Source organism: Mchenga conophoros, linkage group LG14 (assembly GCF_057382185.1).
Source record: "Mchenga conophoros isolate Kocher_MC1m ecotype Shallow Benthic linkage group LG14, M_conophoros_male_GT1.1, whole genome shotgun sequence".
Classification (NCBI taxonomy): domain Eukaryota; kingdom Metazoa; phylum Chordata; class Actinopteri; order Cichliformes; family Cichlidae; genus Mchenga; species Mchenga conophoros.
In genome coordinates, this window is record NC_140539.1 from 33,388,390 (window position 1) to 33,408,722 (window position 20,333).

The 20,333-nt window shown below is 39.7% G+C and overlaps 1 protein-coding gene across 3 annotated transcripts in view; it reads right to left on the minus strand.

Annotated features, from left to right (window-relative positions):
- arhgap42b (Rho GTPase activating protein 42b) overlaps positions 1-20,333 on the minus strand; it is a 78,258-nt gene that overhangs the window by 17,779 nt on the left and 40,146 nt on the right. For all 3 annotated transcript variants that reach the window (XM_085244041.1, XM_085244040.1, XM_085244039.1), the window contains exons 4-10: positions 17,180-17,251; positions 4,982-5,083; positions 4,645-4,755; positions 3,177-3,281; positions 2,419-2,548; positions 1,963-2,063; positions 199-308 (exon numbers count right to left, since the gene is read on the minus strand). In XM_085244041.1, the coding sequence (XP_085100167.1) occupies positions 199-308; positions 1,963-2,063; positions 2,419-2,548; positions 3,177-3,281; positions 4,645-4,755; positions 4,982-5,083; positions 17,180-17,251 (731 nt within the window). The remainder of the gene's footprint in view (positions 1-198; positions 309-1,962; positions 2,064-2,418; positions 2,549-3,176; positions 3,282-4,644; positions 4,756-4,981; positions 5,084-17,179; positions 17,252-20,333) is intronic.

Consider the following 20,333-nt stretch of genomic DNA (forward strand, 5'->3'; position numbering starts at 1 on the left):
TATATTAAGTTAGTTTTAACAAGAAAAAAGTGTGTGCAACTGCTATCTTACTAATATGAGTATTCAGCAGGTGATGTGCAATGACTTTCTTTTTTCTTTTTGGCTCTCGGTGGTGATTAAGGCAATACATAATACATTCTGCATGTGTTTTCAGCCTATGAAAGCTATTAGACATTTTCAGGGATACACATCACAGACCTCTCTGCCACTTCAACATCAAAGCAGAAACGCTTGTCGATGGAGTCCGTTTTTCTCCGAATGCAGGACTTGAGCTTGAACACCTCTGGCTGATTTACGACAAGACCATTCTAAAAATAAACACACTCGTCATTAATTAGTTAAAAATACAATGAAAAATGATTATGGAATGAAAATGAATATATTTACAATTGCAAATGCACGGCTCTGCAAGTCTGAAATGACTAATATGTATGCTGTGTGTTTGTTGTGAGAGACACAGAAGGTACTTTGAAACCAGAAGATTTATGTATCCGGAGCGTCCAGTGCTTTTGTGAAAATATGATTGGAAATACAGAAAAAAGAGAAAAACGAATGAAAAAAAACGTAATCATCGACAACAACAAAAACAGAACATTTACCATTGTGGTTTGGATTTGCAAAATTCTTCTTCTTTTTGTTTGGCTAGTTTTTTCTTTTTGGTGGTTCAGACTTTCTAAACTCAAGCTCGATGCAATCTTCATATGCCTAAAAATTGATTTGGGCTGTCAGCCCAAACAGAGCTACTTGATTGCACGCATTCATATCATCCACTTATCAAGAAGCAGAGCTTTTATTTCAATTATCTTGATTTTAAACACGCGAAAATATAGTTTTAAAATTACATTATATCATTGACCTTGTTTTTCATTTCCCATTAGAGGCCTTCAGTGTCAGCTGAAAGTATCAATTCAATTACCTCCTGAACGGATTTTGTTCTTTCTTTCTGAGAATTAGCCATATCGCACATACAGCACATCCTCCCCTGTGCACGCCAGTAAGACTGACTGTAGCCAACTGCAGCAAACCAGATATGTGGATAAAAATACGCCTGCACCTGCATTGGCTTTGGGCTTTATATTCTCCCTCTCCATCTGTGTGTGGGTTTCTGTGTTTTATTCGATTTTATTTAAAAATAAAAAGAAACCGAGATCATTAGTAAATCAGAATGTAGCCATATCTGTAACATGTGCAGAAAAATGCATGGAAACTCACAGTTATGTGGATATTTTTTTTATATAATTTCTCCCTTGAAGTTTACTGGAGTTCTTTAAAAGTATGTTTTCATAATTTTTTAATCTGTGTGGCACTGAAGTGCACATATTTTTTGTTATCGTCACTGGAACCTGTATTTCTACAAATACTTTTTTGTGAAAAATAACAAAAGGTTAAACTGCGATAGCTAAACACTTCAAAACCATGCTGACATTTTCAGTCGGTTTGCACCTGACGCAGCAGCGCTAAGCAGTATTCCCTGTGGAAGTTACTCCATATCATCATCCAATTACTACATACAAAAAAAGGATTGATTGGAAGCTTTTTTTCATCTAATACATAAAATGTGAAATAATTATCAGTTATCATTTGATCTACATGAAGTGTCATTAAGTCATAGCGATAAATTCCTACAAAGGAAGTAAACATTCATCAGATCACTTAGAAAGCAAGATACTATAACTGTTTAGTTTAACGGACTATTTTCATTCCTTGAATTCCCCTGCGGTGTTGTTTGTTCATTTTGTTATTTAAAAATAAAACATGTTTGTTTGCCTTGACGTAACGAGTCTTTTGTCTTCTACGCCTAATTTGCAGTTTTGTCAATCTGGCATTTTCCGTTTTCTCCTCCCGGGACAAACCATGCCTTTAAGCCTCTTTTTTTCACACAGATTACACTCTGCTCCTTCTTTTCTTAGCTTTTTATCGTGCAAATGTTAAACTAAACAAAATAAAGTGAATGTAAAGTACCTGTTTCCCAGCTGACTTGTTTTCAGTGTTGCTCATGGTGAATGTTTTGCTGCTTTTCTCATAAGTGCAGTAGTGACGTGTCCAAGTGCATCCCAGAGGACCTAGGACAGAACAAATGCAGAAGAAAACACTAGTTGAGGCAAAATAATTTTTCACTGAATCACAGGCTTCTGGAAAGACTTCTGAAAATCAATTTGCAATTTTAGTGTGATAAATCAAAAGTTGTTTATTGCTGCTGATAATAATCTACCATTTGTGGTAACTCCCCCATTTGAGAGCACATCAAAGTGAATCCGTAAACAGGATGAATTATGAGTTCTGTGTGAGTGGATCTCTTCGGCAGAGGCCTGGGAGAACTCGAGACATGTTTATGGTGATGGATGTAAAACCATTCACTTGAAAGTGAAGGGGAGTGAGATGGCCTGGATGGCTGGGAGCACAGCTAGGAAGACTCACGTTTCTCCTGGACATACAAGAAGCCTTCCATCGTCCACTGCCCGGGTGGTTTATAGTCCTGATCTGCCGATCTTATCCTCTTCATCAGCTTCTCCACTTCCTGCTTGGTGCTCACAAAGTTGTTTCGTGTCTGTGTGGGAAATTTAGGGTTATGTTATCATTGTGTTATCTCTGAACTCTCAAAATAAAAACACATCTATTTTTTCTCAAAGAACAAATAAATAAAAACTATCATTAGACTTTTTAAGTAATACTTTTTAGGTCATTTAAAATTAGAACACGATCTTGAAGATGTCAGCCTCTTATTTGGAGTCATAAAGGTCAATATCAGGCCATTTAATATCTCAGAGAGTGGTGAAGCAGCCTCCATTCATCCAGTAACCATCAGAAATCTTTGCATCCGAGAGAGGGTTACCGAGTGGAAACTGTAAGGGCAACAGAACTGACATATTGGGTCAGAGAGATGTTTGAACCATCAGGACCTAAGTAGAGAGGACATAGTGATGGAACAAGGCGGCACTGCAGCAACTAGACTTTTACTCCCAAGTCTTTTTTGACACACCATAAAATGGCCTACAGTTACTGCCTGCAATGCAACACTGAAAATATCGATCCTCGGCGCAGCAAAGAATTTCATTTAATCACACAGCTATCCATTTGTGAAAACTCCGCTTGTTATATCAGGGTGTGATAAGCTGCAGAATCTGATTACGTGGCTGGTTGCCTTTGTGTACAACCCCTGAGGTGTTGAGACTTACGTTTTGTAGGTTGAACTGGAGCTGCTGTTTATACGGCTCAAATTCGTGAGCCAGCTCATATCCTTCATGGTAGAATGTAAACAAACCCTGAAGAAAGGCCAGGAGCTGGAATGGAACAATATTTATTGGTGAATTATCGAGTTAATAAACATTACAAGAACTTGATTGCCTATTTACATGGGCAAGTGTTTTTTTAAAGGCATCTTGTAAAACAGAACATCCATTCAACACACCGAAAACATTTATAATAGCATATAATAGAATATCCTACCTATAATATATAAGTAATGCGGACGTTTTTCTATTGTTATTATTATTTGATAACGATGCACTTATTATGATAATGTCATCTCAATGATATGTACATTGTTTTCTATTCTACCAATCATTTTGTCAGAATTTTTTGTTACATTGTTGATGTTCACTTTTAAATCTCATGTTGAAGGAATTTGAGTCTCATTAATTTTAAATCGATAATTTATTGAACATTTTTGTACTGACAAGCAGAAAACTGAAAAAAGTATATTAGTGGAAAAAAAACCCAAATTTTAAAAAAGTTTTCGGCTTTTATGGCAGACAGATATTGATCTTGTTTTTTGTAGAACACACAAACATCCATGGCCATTGTGGATACATCTAAATATATTAATTAATAAATACACACATAAATAAAGCATAAAGATCTACTGTTACAGAGAAACAAACTGATGCCATCTCTTGCGTGAACAAGTGTGGTCCACAAACATGGAGTTGCTTTCAGTAAAACCTTCAGACACAACCACTGATTTGATTTCTGGGCTGAGGCTTGGTATATCAAATGTTCAAGGATGAACCATCTTTTCTTTGCCCAGATTCATCACACACAAGGTTGAGCCTTGTCATATTTTGAGCACTACCTGGGGCCCGGAGATTTACATTTTTGGGCCAGGGTTGTGGGTAAGTTGCCAGTGGATGTAAACAAATGGGAGTAGGACGTCTGAAACAGCTACTTTGCACCCATCTCACATTCCCAGACATTTAATAGGAAGCAAATTTAATGTTTCCTGGTAGCATCTGCACTAAAGATGTTAAAATCGACTCTACATATCTATAAAGCAGGGGCTTTCATAAAGCCTTTGATTTGCACTAGCACTCTGTCTTCTTTTGTTTGACAGCCGATACTTCATCTAATTTTACCCACAAGCTTCCCCAAATGGATCAACTACATTACAAAGAATTTGTGATGAAGATGACAAATGCGTGGGATATACAAGTGTGGTTATGTTCCTGTGAGTGTTGTATAAATGCACCTGCCTTCACTCCAGGATGATAGACATAAAAAAAAAAAAGAAATGTAGTAGTAGTTACAGAGATCTGGTGGTATTTTGACTACAAATAAAATATATCAAAGCATGAAAATGTACTCCTTCATCTTTAAAATGCAAAACTAATTTAGCAGAGAAATATATAAAACTGGCACTTCACTTACTGGTTCGACAAACTCAAATTTCTTCTTTTCTTGCACTTCTTGTATTTTGAAGACATACTCAAGGGACGCATCATAAAAGAGTTGTCTCTCCTTGTCAATCTGCATGTCAGCCTGAGAACGAGCAAACAAACCAGGGTTAGTGCCACAACGACGACAAGCGTCAACCTAGGAGTTAATGTCTGTATCACCACGTGGAAACAGTCTGTTGTTAGAGAGAGGGGTAAGGAGCACAGCAAAGCACACAAACAGCTTATTTTCCAAAGACACTCGGCTGACCATAAAACTGCATTATTCAAAGACACGTTTGCAGGATGAGAAAATTTGTTTTTCTTTTTACCTCCTGCAGATATGCTTCCTTCTTTTTGGATGACAAGCTGAGGTGTCTCTCAAGTGTAGAGTAGTATTTCTCTGTTTCTTTATCGAACTTTTTCTTCCCCTCCTAAAAAGGTTCACAAGACACATGAAAGGCTTAAACATTACCAGAAATGTGTCACTTATTCCCCGATCTGGGGGTGTGGGAATGGATTGCCACTAGGTGGAGGTCTAACTACAGTTTCTCATGCCAAAAATTTCTGACACTAGATTATTGCATGTCTTGAAAGTGGCTTATAACAAACGCACAGAGGAGCAGACAATGTCGGCATATCGATGGGTCATGTGAGAATAATGCACTGTTATTCTGTTATTCACAGGCAGGTACATAACTTCACAGTGAAACCCACAGCACTGTAAATCACACATAGCATAATGCTTCTGGCACTGTCACATAGCTGACCAGTTGATGTTAGCATCTCTTTTCTTGTTCTGCTTTGCTATCCACTGACAGACACAAGTCAGTCTCAACAGTTACAAGTCCCAGAATTCAGTCAGCATGTTTCAGAAGACTCTGAAGAAGGCGCAGGAAATGGGCTTTTCATGTGAGATGCCGATCCATAAAGTACACGAACAAAGAAATTAAACATTTTGCCCCCCAGAAGATCCTTTTTATAGTACTTAATCAAAATGCCCAAGCAGTGAAAACCTGTCTCAGTGAGGACATTCAAATGCCTCATCTGCAAGTCTGACCTCTAAACCAAGCTTTGCCTACTTAAAGCTCATCTCGCAATGCAAACATTCATAAAGAGGAGCGGAGAGGCAGAATAAGCGGGGGCTGGGGAAAGTGTGAGGAAACGGCCACTGTAACCAGATCCTTCTTGTTTATTTTCATTCCCATGGCCCTGAAATTTAGCAAGTCTAATCGGCTAGCTACTGATATGACCTAGAACAGCGTTCAGCCCCAGCAAACCTCAGAAATAAAACTGTGGAGGAATTCACAGTAAGACATGGTAACATTTCAACATACAACAAGAATAAAATCAAATCAATAGATAATTTAATGTAGTAGCATCTCATTTTCATCTTTCTTATCACGTCTACTCATAAATAATCTCTTCTGCAATGAGGGAGGGGAAACAAAATCTGTTGTATATAAGCACTCTTTCCTGAAACAAAGAAAAAGAAATACACAGGTGTATGAGAAAATAAATATATGATTAAAAATGATGTCAGCTGACAGGAAATAAATTTCCCTTAAGGTTTTTTTTTTATTAGAGAACAAAAGGTAGCTGACTGTCTTCTCTGCCACTGTGATGTGACATTATTCTGTGAGCACGCATACAGCAGAAGCCCTGGGGAAAACACAAACATGCACACAAACGCACGGACGCACATGCACACACACACTGGAGATCATATTAAATTAAGAGCTTTAGGTTTAGCTGAGCCCCACAGTCACAGCAGGAATCTCCCAGCGCTGCTGACCAGTGTGAGCACACCAGAAAAGTCCTCACAAAAAAAACCACCCAAAAACAAACCTCTCTCTGTCTGTCTGGCCTAACTCTTTCACACTTACAAAGTGCAGGCAGTGACTCAGAGCTACAGTGAATATGTGAGGCATAGCCAGCCTGATTAAGTCACCAAAGTGCACTGCTTTGTTTTGATCCAAGCAGGACGTGTATAAACTGGTGCTACCATAATGATACCCTAGCAGAACACCAGGTGTTTCTTGGTTTGTCCATGTGTTGATCATACCCCCCAGCCCCTGGATATGTCTGTGCAATCAGAGTGGAATATGAGCATTTAAATTGCAAAAAGTATTCAAGAGAAGGTAGTTGCAGTGCAAGGAAAAGGCTTTGAAGCCCAACATGTGGGGACATAAGACATTGGGGTGGATATATATATATATGTATACCCTCAAGCACATGCAAAGTGGGAGTTTCTAACACAAACTAATGCCAGCGTTGGAGAGTAATCATCTAGCTGGGAATGAATAAAGTCAAAGCACTTCCCGACACTCTGTGGTGCACAAAACACACATGAACCTATCACTTGGGAGATTTCCTCATCTGATTGCTTTGTTCGCTCTCATGAATAAATCAGATGCAGGAAGATAATATTCTGATGCAGATTGCTCTGTAGTGGAATTTCTAACTAGAAAAGTCTAATGTTGCTGTTAAGAGCGCTTTGATGGCAGCTGTAGTATGGGTAACTTTGCTAATTGCTAATGTAACATTGCAGGGAGGAAAGCGATGAGGAAAAACTGCAGGCGGCTTTTTTTTTGGTCATCAGGACTTCTCAGTTTGCTATAGAAAGGATGCTGAGAACAGATATGAAGACTGCAGGAGGAATATTTGGACACTAGCTGTACATCGCTAGTTTTGACAGTGGCCCTAACGAGCCTCAGGGCCATCATTTCTACGCCTCTCATCGCCATGGTAACAGATGCAAGCGGCAAGGGAGGTCGAACGTTTCTGTGCACGTGTATGCAGAGGAAAGAACCCCAGCTATCACACTACACTTCCTCATTTCTGTCCATCCTAGAGGAACACAAACATCAATGTCTAGCGAGGAATCACATGCGGGATATCTCTTCGCTTGTTCATTTTAAACGGATTCTCTGAGCAGTGACATGAAAGGGAAAACTTTAAAACAAATCTCTATGAGCTCACTAGAGGCGGCTAATTGGACCAGGGGTCCAGAATGGTGATTAAATAGCAATAGCTGGGTTATTTTGATGTGTGATTTCACCACACAGGAGCTGGATGTGGTCCACATAAATAAATAAATAAATAAATAATTGTCTCCATCTTTACCTGATATCCCACCTGCTGAGAAGACAAGAAGTTGGCCAATTAGTATGAAATAATTACAACATCTGCTTCTGCAGTTTAAAAAAAAACAGAGAAAATATCCTTCGTGTGTGAGGCAAAACGCAAAGCTTTAGTCTAAACAATATTCATCAGTCCCTTTGTTTTCTGGCTTTAAAGTGATAAAGATAAGAGTCCGCAATATAGTATGCATGCCTTTCCATTTCACAGTGGGATTTTCTTGGTATATCACAGACCAACTTTTAAAGGCTGAATAAAGATGCAGCAAGAAAAACGCTGGTATCTTTATATCTCCAAAAAACTTTTTCTTATTATACTCTGGAAAAGAAAATCTTTTGACAAGCTTTCCTTGAATATGCAGTAGGTCTGTATTGTAAGGATCCCTTAGGCATCTCTCCCATCAAGGTCAAGCGAAGCTTTCCTCTTACCATCTTACCACCTAATCTAGAGATAAGAAATAGGGAAAAACAACTTGAATCATTTGGACATTTGGAACTTCCTAATAAGATGACAGATTTGATGATTATTTGTTTTGGATTATATCATAGGTCAGCTTGGCTCATGACTAAGTCTGTGACTAAGAAGTTCTCTCAGGCCACGCAAATTACTTTTAAGGTAACAAGCAAGTTATTCAGTATCTTTAGCAGGGTTTTGCATCTAAGTAATGAATATTTTAAAAAAATCACAGTTAAAATTGATATGTTATAAATTTGATTCCAGTCAGCTTTGTGTTGATTCCAGAAATTTAGCAGTTGGTACCAGTACCATTAGAAATTCACAGCCCAGGATTGGCCTGGGCCCCCTTTCCCTGGTGGGTCGCGGAGTATGGGGGTGCCTACTGGGGTCAGCGGGGGAGCTGGCCCCAGGGAGGGGTCACTTGCCCCTCCCTTCCTTCCCTCCCCATCTCCAGCTGCCTCCCTCTTCCCGCTCCACCACAACCACCCACACATGCAGGACCTTGGAGTAGGGGTGTGTCACCAGGGTGCAGAGGAGGCCCCCCCCCTGTCCCCTTCTGGCTGCCTCTGCCTCAATTTTATCCCACAACTTAGACATTCACATTACTCACGCTCCCATTACACATACATATAGGATCTTGGGGGTGGGCACGATACACGGAATCCAAAGTACCATCAGGGTGTACACCTCACCCCTGGCGTCGTTGCCCACCTCTCAATGTTAAATACACGTAGACATTGAGGGCTAGCAGGAGGGACCATGCGCTTACCTGCTGCTCTCTGGCAGGTAGCTCCATGCCCTCCTGGGTTTTAAATGCACCTTAGAACACACATGCATCAACACTACAATGAGCGGGTGGAGGGAGGTTTGGAGTCTTCTCTCACCCCCATTCTCTGCGACCTGCTGGAGCGGGGGGGCTAGGAGGAGGAGTTGGCGGTCCGACTGCGGTCTGGAGTGTGGGGCCTCCCTGCTGCTGCGGAGTCGGGGCGGTCTGCCTCCCCCCACCGCAGGGAAAAGGGTAACACCACCTGGGTCTGGGTGCAGTTCCCCCCCTCCAGGGGCAAGGGTACCTAGACCCGGGGCTTAGAGTACGCTTGGGGAGTGTGATCGTGTGTACAGCGTCTCTTTATGTCTGTCTCCACGTTGGTTGAGTGTGGAGTAAGTGCATATGAGAGCATGAGGGTGGGATGGATGTTTGTATCTGTGTGTGCCTGTATGTCTGTGTCTATATGTCAGGTTGGGTGTCAGGCGCCACCTCTCTGGGGACATCTTAGGCCCTCCAAGGTTTGGAGGCCTATCTCCCCCTACCACCACTTCCCCTGCCAGTGGCGGACTCCCTCAGACATCGGTGCGTTGGTGGTTCTTTGTGTCCGGGGATGGGCGTCCAGGTACACACCGGCTCACTCCTTGGCGGCCGCTTATCGGGGCCTGGAGCCTGGGGCTTGCTCGGGCCACTTCGGAGGTGGGGTCGGAGACGCTGTACACACGATCACACTCCCCAAGCGTACTCTAAGCCCCGGGTCTAGGTACCCTTGCCCCTGGAGGGGGGGAACTGCACCCAGACCCAGGTGGTGTTACCCTTTTCCCTCGGTCACTCAGGCACGGCTGGCTGCCGGCGGAGCTCACGGGCGCGTCACTGCAACTCCCCCTGGCTTCTGCTCCGCGGCTGCTGAGTGAGCCCTCATCTGGGGCTCTCCTCAGCTCTTTCTGGGACAGTGGCGCGGCTGCCCCTCTGTTGGTCTTCCTTAGTCTCTTGTGTTCTGGGGGCCTCTGGATGTCTGGAGTTTTGATCTCCTCCATACCTGCTTCATGCCCTGGAGGACGGGGCTGTGGCCCCCCCACACCCTCTAGCAGATCATTACATGAAGGAACCTTTTAAAAAACTAAAAACAAACGCATCCATGCTCACAGGTGTACACACGGGTGATCACACCCACAAACTACACCCTTTTTGGCTCCTACCTCAAAGCACACTGTGTTCTGTTGATCTTATGTGCTGCACAATAATGTTTAATATTTAGTATTTACTGTCATATTCCCATATATCATTGTGATGTTGTTTATTCTATTACTCTTGTTCTCTTCTGCTTGTTTTCTTTTTTCTTTCTCAGCAGGTGACCCAGGTGATTGATATATGCATTTTTTTTCTTTTTTTCTTCTTTTTTTTCTTTTTCTGCTCATTCTGTTGGTTTTTGTCTTTTGCCCTTCTCCCCCGTCCCTCTTCTCAGCTGTTTCTCTTTCCCTCTTTCTTTCTCCCCTTCTTTCCCCCAGTCAAGTCTGTCCCATATTCAGTAAGTGAAAATAAAATAAACAATAAAAGGTGACTCAAATGGACCATTACGGCAAGGCTGGGATGGTCAATTTGGTAAAGTAAATCCGTTGGGCATCTTTCTTTGCCTTTAGACAACAATTCTGATGGCAAAAGAGCCAAACGGGACAGGCAAAAAAAAAAAAGAAAAAAAAAAAGAAATTCACAGCCCTCACAGCCCAATACCCCTATTCAATGCAACGGTTGAAAGAAATGTTGGGAATCATGTATTATCGCAGGGTACTGTTGGAAGCTTTTTTTCCCCCCCTAAATGCTGCCAAATGTGTAAGGAAATTGCATTTGTGGGTTGAGCAGCAGAGTTGAGTAAGCGGGTTACGGGAAGAAAAACGTCTCTTTTCGGCAAAATCTTCTCTGCTGATGCCAAACTGTTTTTTTCTGCCATAGTTTGTTGTTTGGTGTTGTTTCATCGAAATCTGAAGAAACTAGACAAATTAGCATTTTAAGAAGTTATTAATGTAACAAACACTTTCAGCTGTGTTTACTGTCACACTATATAAAATGATATAATGAAGAATAAACAAGCACTGCAGGCCTGGCCTTGCTAGTTTATATAATGTTACCTCCTACAAATATTTCAGACTGAAGAACATAGTTGATTTCACAAAGCCAACCGTCTCAGATGGTTTGATCTATTTCAGGATAACAGGGCAAAATATTACCAAACTCTTACTGCCTTTCTTATCAATGAGCTGGGACAAAGCTATCACAGCAGCTGCACTCAGCGCCATCTTTCATGTTAAATTTTTCTTTATGCTTGTAGGCATCCTTCTTCTTTTTCGGGATGATTTCACTGTTTGCGCATAATCTGATTTAATATACTTCTTTTGCGAAAGGCAATATCTTATATATTTACAGCGAACGGCTGCTGCCTTAAAACAGGTAAAGACCGACCTCTCAAGGTCTACTGCCTTGTGAAATTCTGATGATCAGGAGAAAAAGTAATTACTTTCAGAAAGATTGTTTTAATAGTGTTTCTGCTTTATTGGGTAGGGCACAGTGGGAAGTGATGGAACAGATACGAGAATAACAAAAAGAAATGTATTCAATCTGCATCGCATTATTCATGCGTTTTGTTGTTTTTGCACCACAAAGTTTGAGTCTCTGCATCATCTGCGGTGCTGTCATCTCAAGTTCTTAGGAGAAATGTTTTCAAAGCTCGTTTTGTTCTTCTTACCTTATCGCCTTGTGCATTTTTTGATAAATCACTACGACACTAATAACTGACAGGCTGCTAACCTTTTTATGCAATGCATAGTATCTAGGACAGCACTTCCTTCATTGATTATACAATGGATTTTTATGTTAATACAGCTGGGATGTGTCGTTCTCGTATAGTGAACAAACACAACCACAGTCTATAAGCACAATGTAGTGAAAAGGTCAAAGCATAATTAATTAATCTGTCAACAACTAATATATTGGCTATAACTTTAACAATCAGTTGCAGTCACTGTTATTTGAAGTTTTCTTGCTTTTGATGTACCCGGCCTATCATAATATACATTTTCAATAAATATTAAAAAGTATACTCATCAGTAAGTTCGGGGTGTTTAATTATGCAGTTTCCCAGAACAGAGCAACCTCTACTTGGTTGGAATCTGGAGTTTAACTTTGTGTCAAACCCAAAGTCCTTTTTAAAATCTTCTATTGACAATGGGAAACTCAGATGTGCTGAAATTCTCTGCCAGTAAACAGGACTTTCTGCCATTAAAATTCTTTTGCAGTCCAGTCCTAGTATGACAAGTGCGAGGCTGTGATGACCCCTAGTTTTTACTCTCAACATTCCTTTCCTCGGCATGTGTTTTAGATACCTAGGTGGGCAGGCTATAAAACCGGTGCTGGTAGTCGGCTCGCCTGGCTGCCCTATATTTACCCTCTCACTTTCTTTTTAGCTCCTTCATGTTGTTTTTGTGCAACTCAGACAAACTATATCCACGCTCAAATGCATCCAATACAAAAGATTCTACTGCCTTTCACATTCAATAATTTTTATATTTTTGTCATCTATTAAAATTACGTTATCTTGTTTAATACGTTTTATTAAATTTGCTAGTTAAACCGCTACAAAATGTGCTTCCTTACCAGGCAAGCTGTAACAAAAGTGCAGGCTTATCTGATATTCAGATCTGGGAACTCTTGCAGAGCCAGGGGACTATGTGGAAACCTGAGTCTGCATATCTTATATATTTTTTTTTATTTGAAAAAAAAGTATATCAGACATAAATTAATATTCAAAGTGAATATCAACAAAGGAGTCTGGAGGGGATCTTCAACATCCTGAGAATTTTGGAAAATGATAAAAAATATTTTATCACACTTTGGTTCAAGGGCACCTGGTGGCTCAGAAAAATTAAGGAGAGAAGGAAAACCAACGCATGGCACCAGTTTATCTCATATTAGTTTGCTACTCTTTTCTATAGTCTGTTCTCTATCATGGTCAGTGTAATCTTAAGCAGTAAACAATGGCTTACAAGAATACTTAAAAACAATTCTTGTGGGCTGTGGAGGGAAATGATATGATGATGATATTTGAAGCTTGTCAACTCTGCTTTGGTAATTTGGATTAACTGGCCCTTGAAATAAATCAGATAGAACGATAACACTATATGTTTGAGAGGAAACATCTCTTCTGTGAAGTTTAACAAGACAATAATAACACCCTAACTAGTTCATTATCAGACTGCCTGCTCCCATGTTTTTATAAGTACTAATATTCTGAGAGGTCCCACTTTTTATGGTTAACATCTGTGCAATAATATAACCACATAACCACAACTGCTGTTACTGACTTTGAATTTAAGGGGGAAACTGAAACAAATATTTTTAACTTTAATAAATGGATCAGACTTTTAACATAAAAATATTCAGACTTGTCTGATCAGACAGCTGCTGTGTAACAAATTATTTCACAGTAAAAGTGTGAATCTGTTTGTGTGTTTGACAGCTCCTGACGCCCGACCAGCTTGTCTGTGCTTCAACTAATTGATTGTTGTGAATAGTTAATGAAGTAGTGACACATAAACGTGTACAACTCTATGTTGCCCAGGGTTTTTTGTTTTTTTTTTCTTTTCAAAATGAAGTGTTTCAAAAGTTCTGCTGGTGGGGGAGGTATGCTCACTTCACATTTTCAGGGCTGCGATGAGAGCTAAAAGAGCAGGGTAGTAAAGGCAGTTTGTCTTCTTTGGCTCTTGTAAGGCCAGACAGTGTCTAGTCTGTAATATAAAAACATGTTAAGTCCACCTCCGTGGATTGTACTGCATGGAACATTCCATTGTCAATTCTGGGATCCAGTGCCAGGTGAGCAAGCCAGATTAAATCAGGCAGACAGGACCAAAACTATGAGCTGACAGGAGAATTCACCATCTTTTCCCACTGCCATAACCCATGCTTTTACGGAAAGCTAATTGTTGGCTTGTTGCTAGCAATGGCTAACGGAAGGATCTAGTTATTTCTCGCTTTTAAATAGCTCAAAAATCCCTAATATAATTATGGATAAGTTGAACTTTTTTGAAACTCTCTAAATGAAATGTCATTTATTTTTTAGTGTAAAAAACACTTCATAATTGGCTACTCTATGGCGTTACACAAAGTCATCCTACACTGCATTACACTAGAAGGGATCTGAAGACTGATCTGATGAGTTTATGCTCTCAGTAGAACTTCTTTGTAAATCTTGGCCACACTATGTTTAGACTTGTCTATGGTATGCTGATTAGCTAACTACTTATGATTGACGAGTCATTAGCCAATGAGCAAGCAGCTTTACAGTCAGTCCATTCCTCTTTGTTACATCCTGTTCTTTGAAACCGAGATGCTAACGATGAAAACGCTTATCTTCAGGCTCAAAAACAGGACTTTAGAAATCAGCAGTTGACATCACTGTAGCTATAATCATCTTTTATACTGTCTGTGGGCCAGCCCTGTTTTCCAGTATTTTAATACAATTTAAAGTATATTGGATACAAGTAAAAGTTCTCAGTCATGTGCACGCAAAGAGGCACTTACCTACATCTAGTGACTGATTGAAAAATTCCAAGGTTAATGAAGGTATAAAAATATACTGTTCCTATCTGTGTGATTGCAAAGGTTTTGGCCACAGCTGGCAGGTGTATCCCCAGGCCACTTTAATTGATCCCTTGACTCAGCAGCATATTTTAGGATTATGCAGCATAGATGGAAAAGTCATATCTAATCTAGTTAAGAATCATCTGATGTCTAACCACGCTTTGTACAGTAGGACCTTGCAAATCATTGGTGGCCATCTGTATCCCAATTGGGTCTATTTGCACTAATTCCTCACACTCAGTAAGTGTGGGACCCCCACAGTGCCCCTAATGTTGAAGACGATCTTTGAAGGAAATATAATAGTGTCAAAACTTCAGACAGGAAGAATGCCACCCACAGTCAGACACCCCCTGGTATTTCCTTGACAAAGTGTCCCTGGGGCCTATTTAAATTTCAAGGTCTGACAACCACTAAATACACACACATTGCCCCCCTAAATGTGCACAAAGCTTTCTAGTACTAATTTAACATCAGCTCTATGTGACACTTCAGGCCCACTTTTGAAAAAATAAATAAATCATAAAATATTAATGAATATTCATTAAACACAAATGAATATTACAGATGTTTTAGAAGTTGAACACTAAACATGGTGAACAAAGCAAACTGTTCATCATATTTACTCTCCATTAAGTAAACTGTGGTCACTGTAGCAGTATAAATAAACAGAAACTAGGATCATTCTCGATTCTTATTTCAGTTCTGAAAGTATTGTTTGTGTTACCTGGGAAAGCAACAGAAACATATACCTGAGAGTAAAAAGAAGAAGTGTAACAACAATTTCAGTTCTACATCACAGTCTGGCAGCCAGTGCATATGGTGCTCCGGTGAAAATATGTGATTGTTTGAGTTCTGGAAGCATGTGTATTTACAGTAGACTGCACTGAAGTTTGAGGGGGTTCATTCCAAACATTTGGATCAGCCTTGTGCTAAGCAGACCGTGCCTAATATGTCCTATAGTGCTGCAGTCAATCTGCTAGTGAGTTGCTGCTATGGAAGTGTTGTGCTTGTGCCTAAGAAGCTGATACAGTGGTACGTAACCTCTTTGGGATTACTCGAAGCACACCCATATAAGGCAAGAGCTCCCAATTTGTCCACCTTATGTTCTCAGACATGAAATGCAGTAACTGGAAGGGTCAGACAGCCTGCAGATCTCTCCAGATTCTCGGAACAGTGGAAAGTTGCTCAGCCACTCATGATGTCAGCCTTTTATCTCACTCTAGTTGGGCTAATGTTTAGCGGGGGATAGGCCGTAGGAGGAGAGAGCCATTAGGAGAAAGTGGTCGGAGGAAATAAGCAGCAGTGGGAGTGACAGGGGCTGTGGCTTTTAAGGAACTATTTTATAAACATAGTCAGTCAATGCAATTGCACTGAACACTGTGATGGGGAAGTGAGAGAAAGAAATGGAAGCAAAATGTGCTTTTTCATTATGGTAGATACATGTGATGCCTAAGACATGAAGTGACATCGGTTATTTGGCCTGGACAGAAGAAGGAGATGATTTATGTTCACACCTCAGCGCTGTGAAGAGAGATTGTTCCATTATTTTGGACGTACAGTAAGGTGACTGCTTTTACAGACCAGTGGCTGTCAAGTCATGTGAAATAAATCAAAATGTGCGAGTCTAACTTTGAGGCTAGGTTGACCATCACAGGGGTCAGGGTTGTGTAAAGATGTGCAAATGATTCATAGTTCAATATAAAGTTAGGAATGAACTTGCAAACTGTGTGAGAGAGCAGTGCAAAGGCTTGCATTCTACAAGCTTGTTCATGTGTGATCTCACCAAGGGAATAACCACAAACAAGCTGCTGTACTTTCATTTTATGCCTTTGCGTTGGCCAGGAATGAAAGCATGGCTTGTGGCAACAAACCCACACTGTTCTTTGCAGTCAGCTTCAGCCTCAACAACATGTCCACTGTGGAACCAGGATGCCTTCAAGCAACACCCCTACTGATATCAAAAGCCTGTATGCAATAGGTTAGTGAGGACTGCATTATACGTATCAGGTTTAAAGTAATCTGATTATAAAATGGGTGAAGGTGAAATATATTAGATGCTGAAAGTTTGCAGCTAGAATTTTATCGTGCAGTGCCCTTTTCACAGCACAAAAAAGTTTATTTTTATATTAAAATGAAGTGAAATATGGCATGGGATAAAGTATTGTATTATTAATGTGGTTTTCAAAACGGGGAATCTGTCAAATGTAGTTTGTGTTAATTAACATAGTTGGATACAGAAATAGTAAATGTCCAATATGTCTTGTTTTAATGAATATAAACTAACTACTATAGAAAACTAAAAAGAGTTAATACCGTTTAAGATCACAATTGCAGAGCAACACATTTGTTTATACCCCCTACTAGCCTCATTAATTAGGGGCAGGGCACTTCTCTTGGTAGTGTCACATTTTACTTTTAATTAATGATTTACATACTGTAGTGAAAATGAAGGGGCTTAGGAGAGGAGGTGAGCGTGTCAGAATACATGAAATATCCTGCGCTGTTCAGCTACTAATTGCACATGTAGGTGGTCTCTTACCTTCGCAGCGCCGATTTGCTCCTTACGAAATTTTTCCAAAGGAGTAATCAACACATCATCTGCATTCTGAATCTGAAATGAAAATCATAAGAAAGCAGTGATACAGACAGACGTCAGTTTGACTGAAAGATAGAACCCGAGTCTTCAGACTATTTCAAAAAGAATTATTAGAAAGAAAATATCACAAAAATGTAATCTGGCAGGCATTCACTTTTTTAACAATAAGCTTGGTATACAAATGTGTCCCACAGGAAATTATGGAATCATTCAGCTTAAGTCGAACACAGTTGAAAATACACGTGGAAGATGGAGCAATCACATTTAATAATATTTCTTAAGCCAGCGACAATGAACAATGTGTGACTGCACGGAACCGAAATGAGTGCAGCAGATCTATGAGATAAAGCACTCAACAATAGTCTTGCAAGGCAGACAAAAACGGAGCCTTTTTATATGAGCTTTGATGCACCAGTATTGTCAAATCTTGGTGAGTTATAACACAGTGCAGCAGCACAGCTCTACAAGTTCAATTGGCAATGCATTAAAATTTTTGAAGTATGTCTCTACATACTGGTGACCTCTTCTGTGACCGGAAAAAAGGTCTCTGGAGGAGTCACTCCGCTTTTATTCCAGACAGAAACTGAAAAGCTGAGATACACTGTGTCAATTACTGTCTATGTTGAACTGCAGGTGAGCAGTTCAAAAAGGTGCCATTAAGGTGCTTCTGAATTTTCTGTGTATGAGCTTTCACCCACCACTGGTGGAGCACAGGAAGCACTGCCATAAATGACATGCCTCTAAGGTTGATTTAAGGTGTTATTCTGTCCAGTGATAAACTAAGGGCTGGGCTCTATGATACATCTATGATAACAGCACTAATTTAGTGGTGTCAGCTCAGAATGACTATCAGCTTCCCAGCTACAGTCCTCTGAACACAGACTTTCTCGAGATGGAGTCTTTGTTTTGAACCATTAATCATAGCATATTTTCACTGTCTAAAAATAACCCTGTCAGCTCCGAACCCAACCAGAATGAGTGACTTGAAAAGGAAGATGCAATCTCTTTAGCCTGCAGTGTTTTCATTTTCCCTTTATGATGTGGATGTTAAAATCTTGTAGAGTAAATATGTAACTTTTACTTGTTGTAATAATGCACTATGATTACACTACAGTCACAAATTTTGCAGCTGTTCAAAAGGGCTTCAAATGAAACCCATGTTAAGCTTTAGAGCTGATTTTTTTTTTTTTAAGTTAGCCCCTGTAGTAAATGTCAAGAAACGAGAGAAGAAAACTGTGTTTTAATTTGAAAATAATTGAATGAAATTATCGTGTTATTGTGTTACAAGTAATTAGCAGAAATCTCTCTTTGTATATGTTTATGGATGTAGCTTTCTAACCTAGCTTGCCAGCATTAGCTGATAACTTAGCACTCTTGTTAAAATACAGCCCCCTTTGGCTTAAATAACAAAGATGGTGACAGTAACTAGGGCTGTGCGATATGACCAAAATCTCATATCCCGATATTAAGACATCTATCGTCCGATAACGATATAAATCACAAAAATGTAACATTTTCTGTAAATTCTGTGAATCTCGGGCAGCTCGTCTTGCGTGAAGTGTTTCCAGCTGGGCGTCGTGTACCTGGAGTCGAGTGTTTTAACCGATGCATGAAACTATACATTTTTAGACATAGGTTGTAACAGCCGCCGTTTTCTTTGTGAGTATTTATTACACGGCGTGCTGCGGGGAAAAGCCTGTTCTGTTTGAGTCTAAGGTTTATTTTTTAGCACCTGGCGGCTCTTTTTTGCTTCTCATCTGTAAATACTCTGCATCTTTCTCATGATTCAGTTTATTTTGAAAAGTCTCAACAGGATCTTGAGCTTTATTGTGAAAGGTTTATGTGGAAATAACGACAACGCATAAAAACAAGCGCTTATCTGTCTGTAGTGTGGTTATATTAAATATAAGAGAGAGCGAGAACTTTAAGAAATTAATATAGCCACTACAGTGACCATCAAAATAATGAAAAAATATTGCAATAAACAGTTCATTTTGCGACACCACGAAACAAACGATAGCGTAAAATGCAACGATAGACGTTTTTATATCGTCATCTGATATATATGGTTATATTGAACAGCCCTAATAGTAACAACACTAAAAAACAGAACAAAAACAGAACAGACTTCAAAACATAAAATCAGAAACCAATAACATATAAAACAAATGAGGAGTAGCTCAAGACTTTTGCAAAGTGCAGTAACTTCAAAACCACAACATCTCGAAACTTCTACTGTTTAATACTATAATCAATTACTCATACAACATACAGCATTCCAGCAAAATGTTGTGATTACTCAAACATAAATGAATAACAGCTTGTCCCTCTCTCATATATTAAACATGAAGGGAACAGATGAGGATGAGTAGGTAAGCCAAATTATTTTGTCAAGACAACTAAAAATAGGAGGAAAGACAAACCATGAACTGGTAAGGGAGTTGGGGGATGTACTGTAATAAGTCTGATTGTGGTGGCTCAAGCTAGCATCTGCCCAGATTTAAGGTCTCTGCTGCAAAGGTTTTCATGCCAGATACCACAGGGCACCTTGAGAATCTATTGTTCAGTAATCTTGAGCTTGTGTGTTTTTTTAACTACTCTTTTTGACTCAAATAACATTTGGGGGAATTTGAAATAATTTCAGGTTATATTAAAACAAAACTGAACATTTTAACCTATTATTTAGTCTTTAACCTTCATCTAAAATCAGGTGCTTGATGGAAATTTGAAGTAGGAAGTGCTTTACATATAAAATATCATCTCGCAACCTGCAAAATGATTCATCACCAGATGGGGTTTAAAAGCATGATGGAGCTCTGTAAGATAAATCAAGTCTCTTTGGTTACAAGTAATACTCCACCAGAAGCACAGAGGACATTTGATGGTCATCAGATCTGTTATATAAAAAAATAATCTCTTAGCTGTTAGAATCCTCCAGTCGTATTGAAGTCGTTGTGTTATCTACCGTCTCAACAGCAAGAACGACACTTTTTTCATGTTCAGCTAAATAGACAGGACAATTAAATACACAGCACTCCAGGCTTTTGAGATTATGATCTAATATTTGAAAGCGACTGAAAGCAAGATAAAAATACCA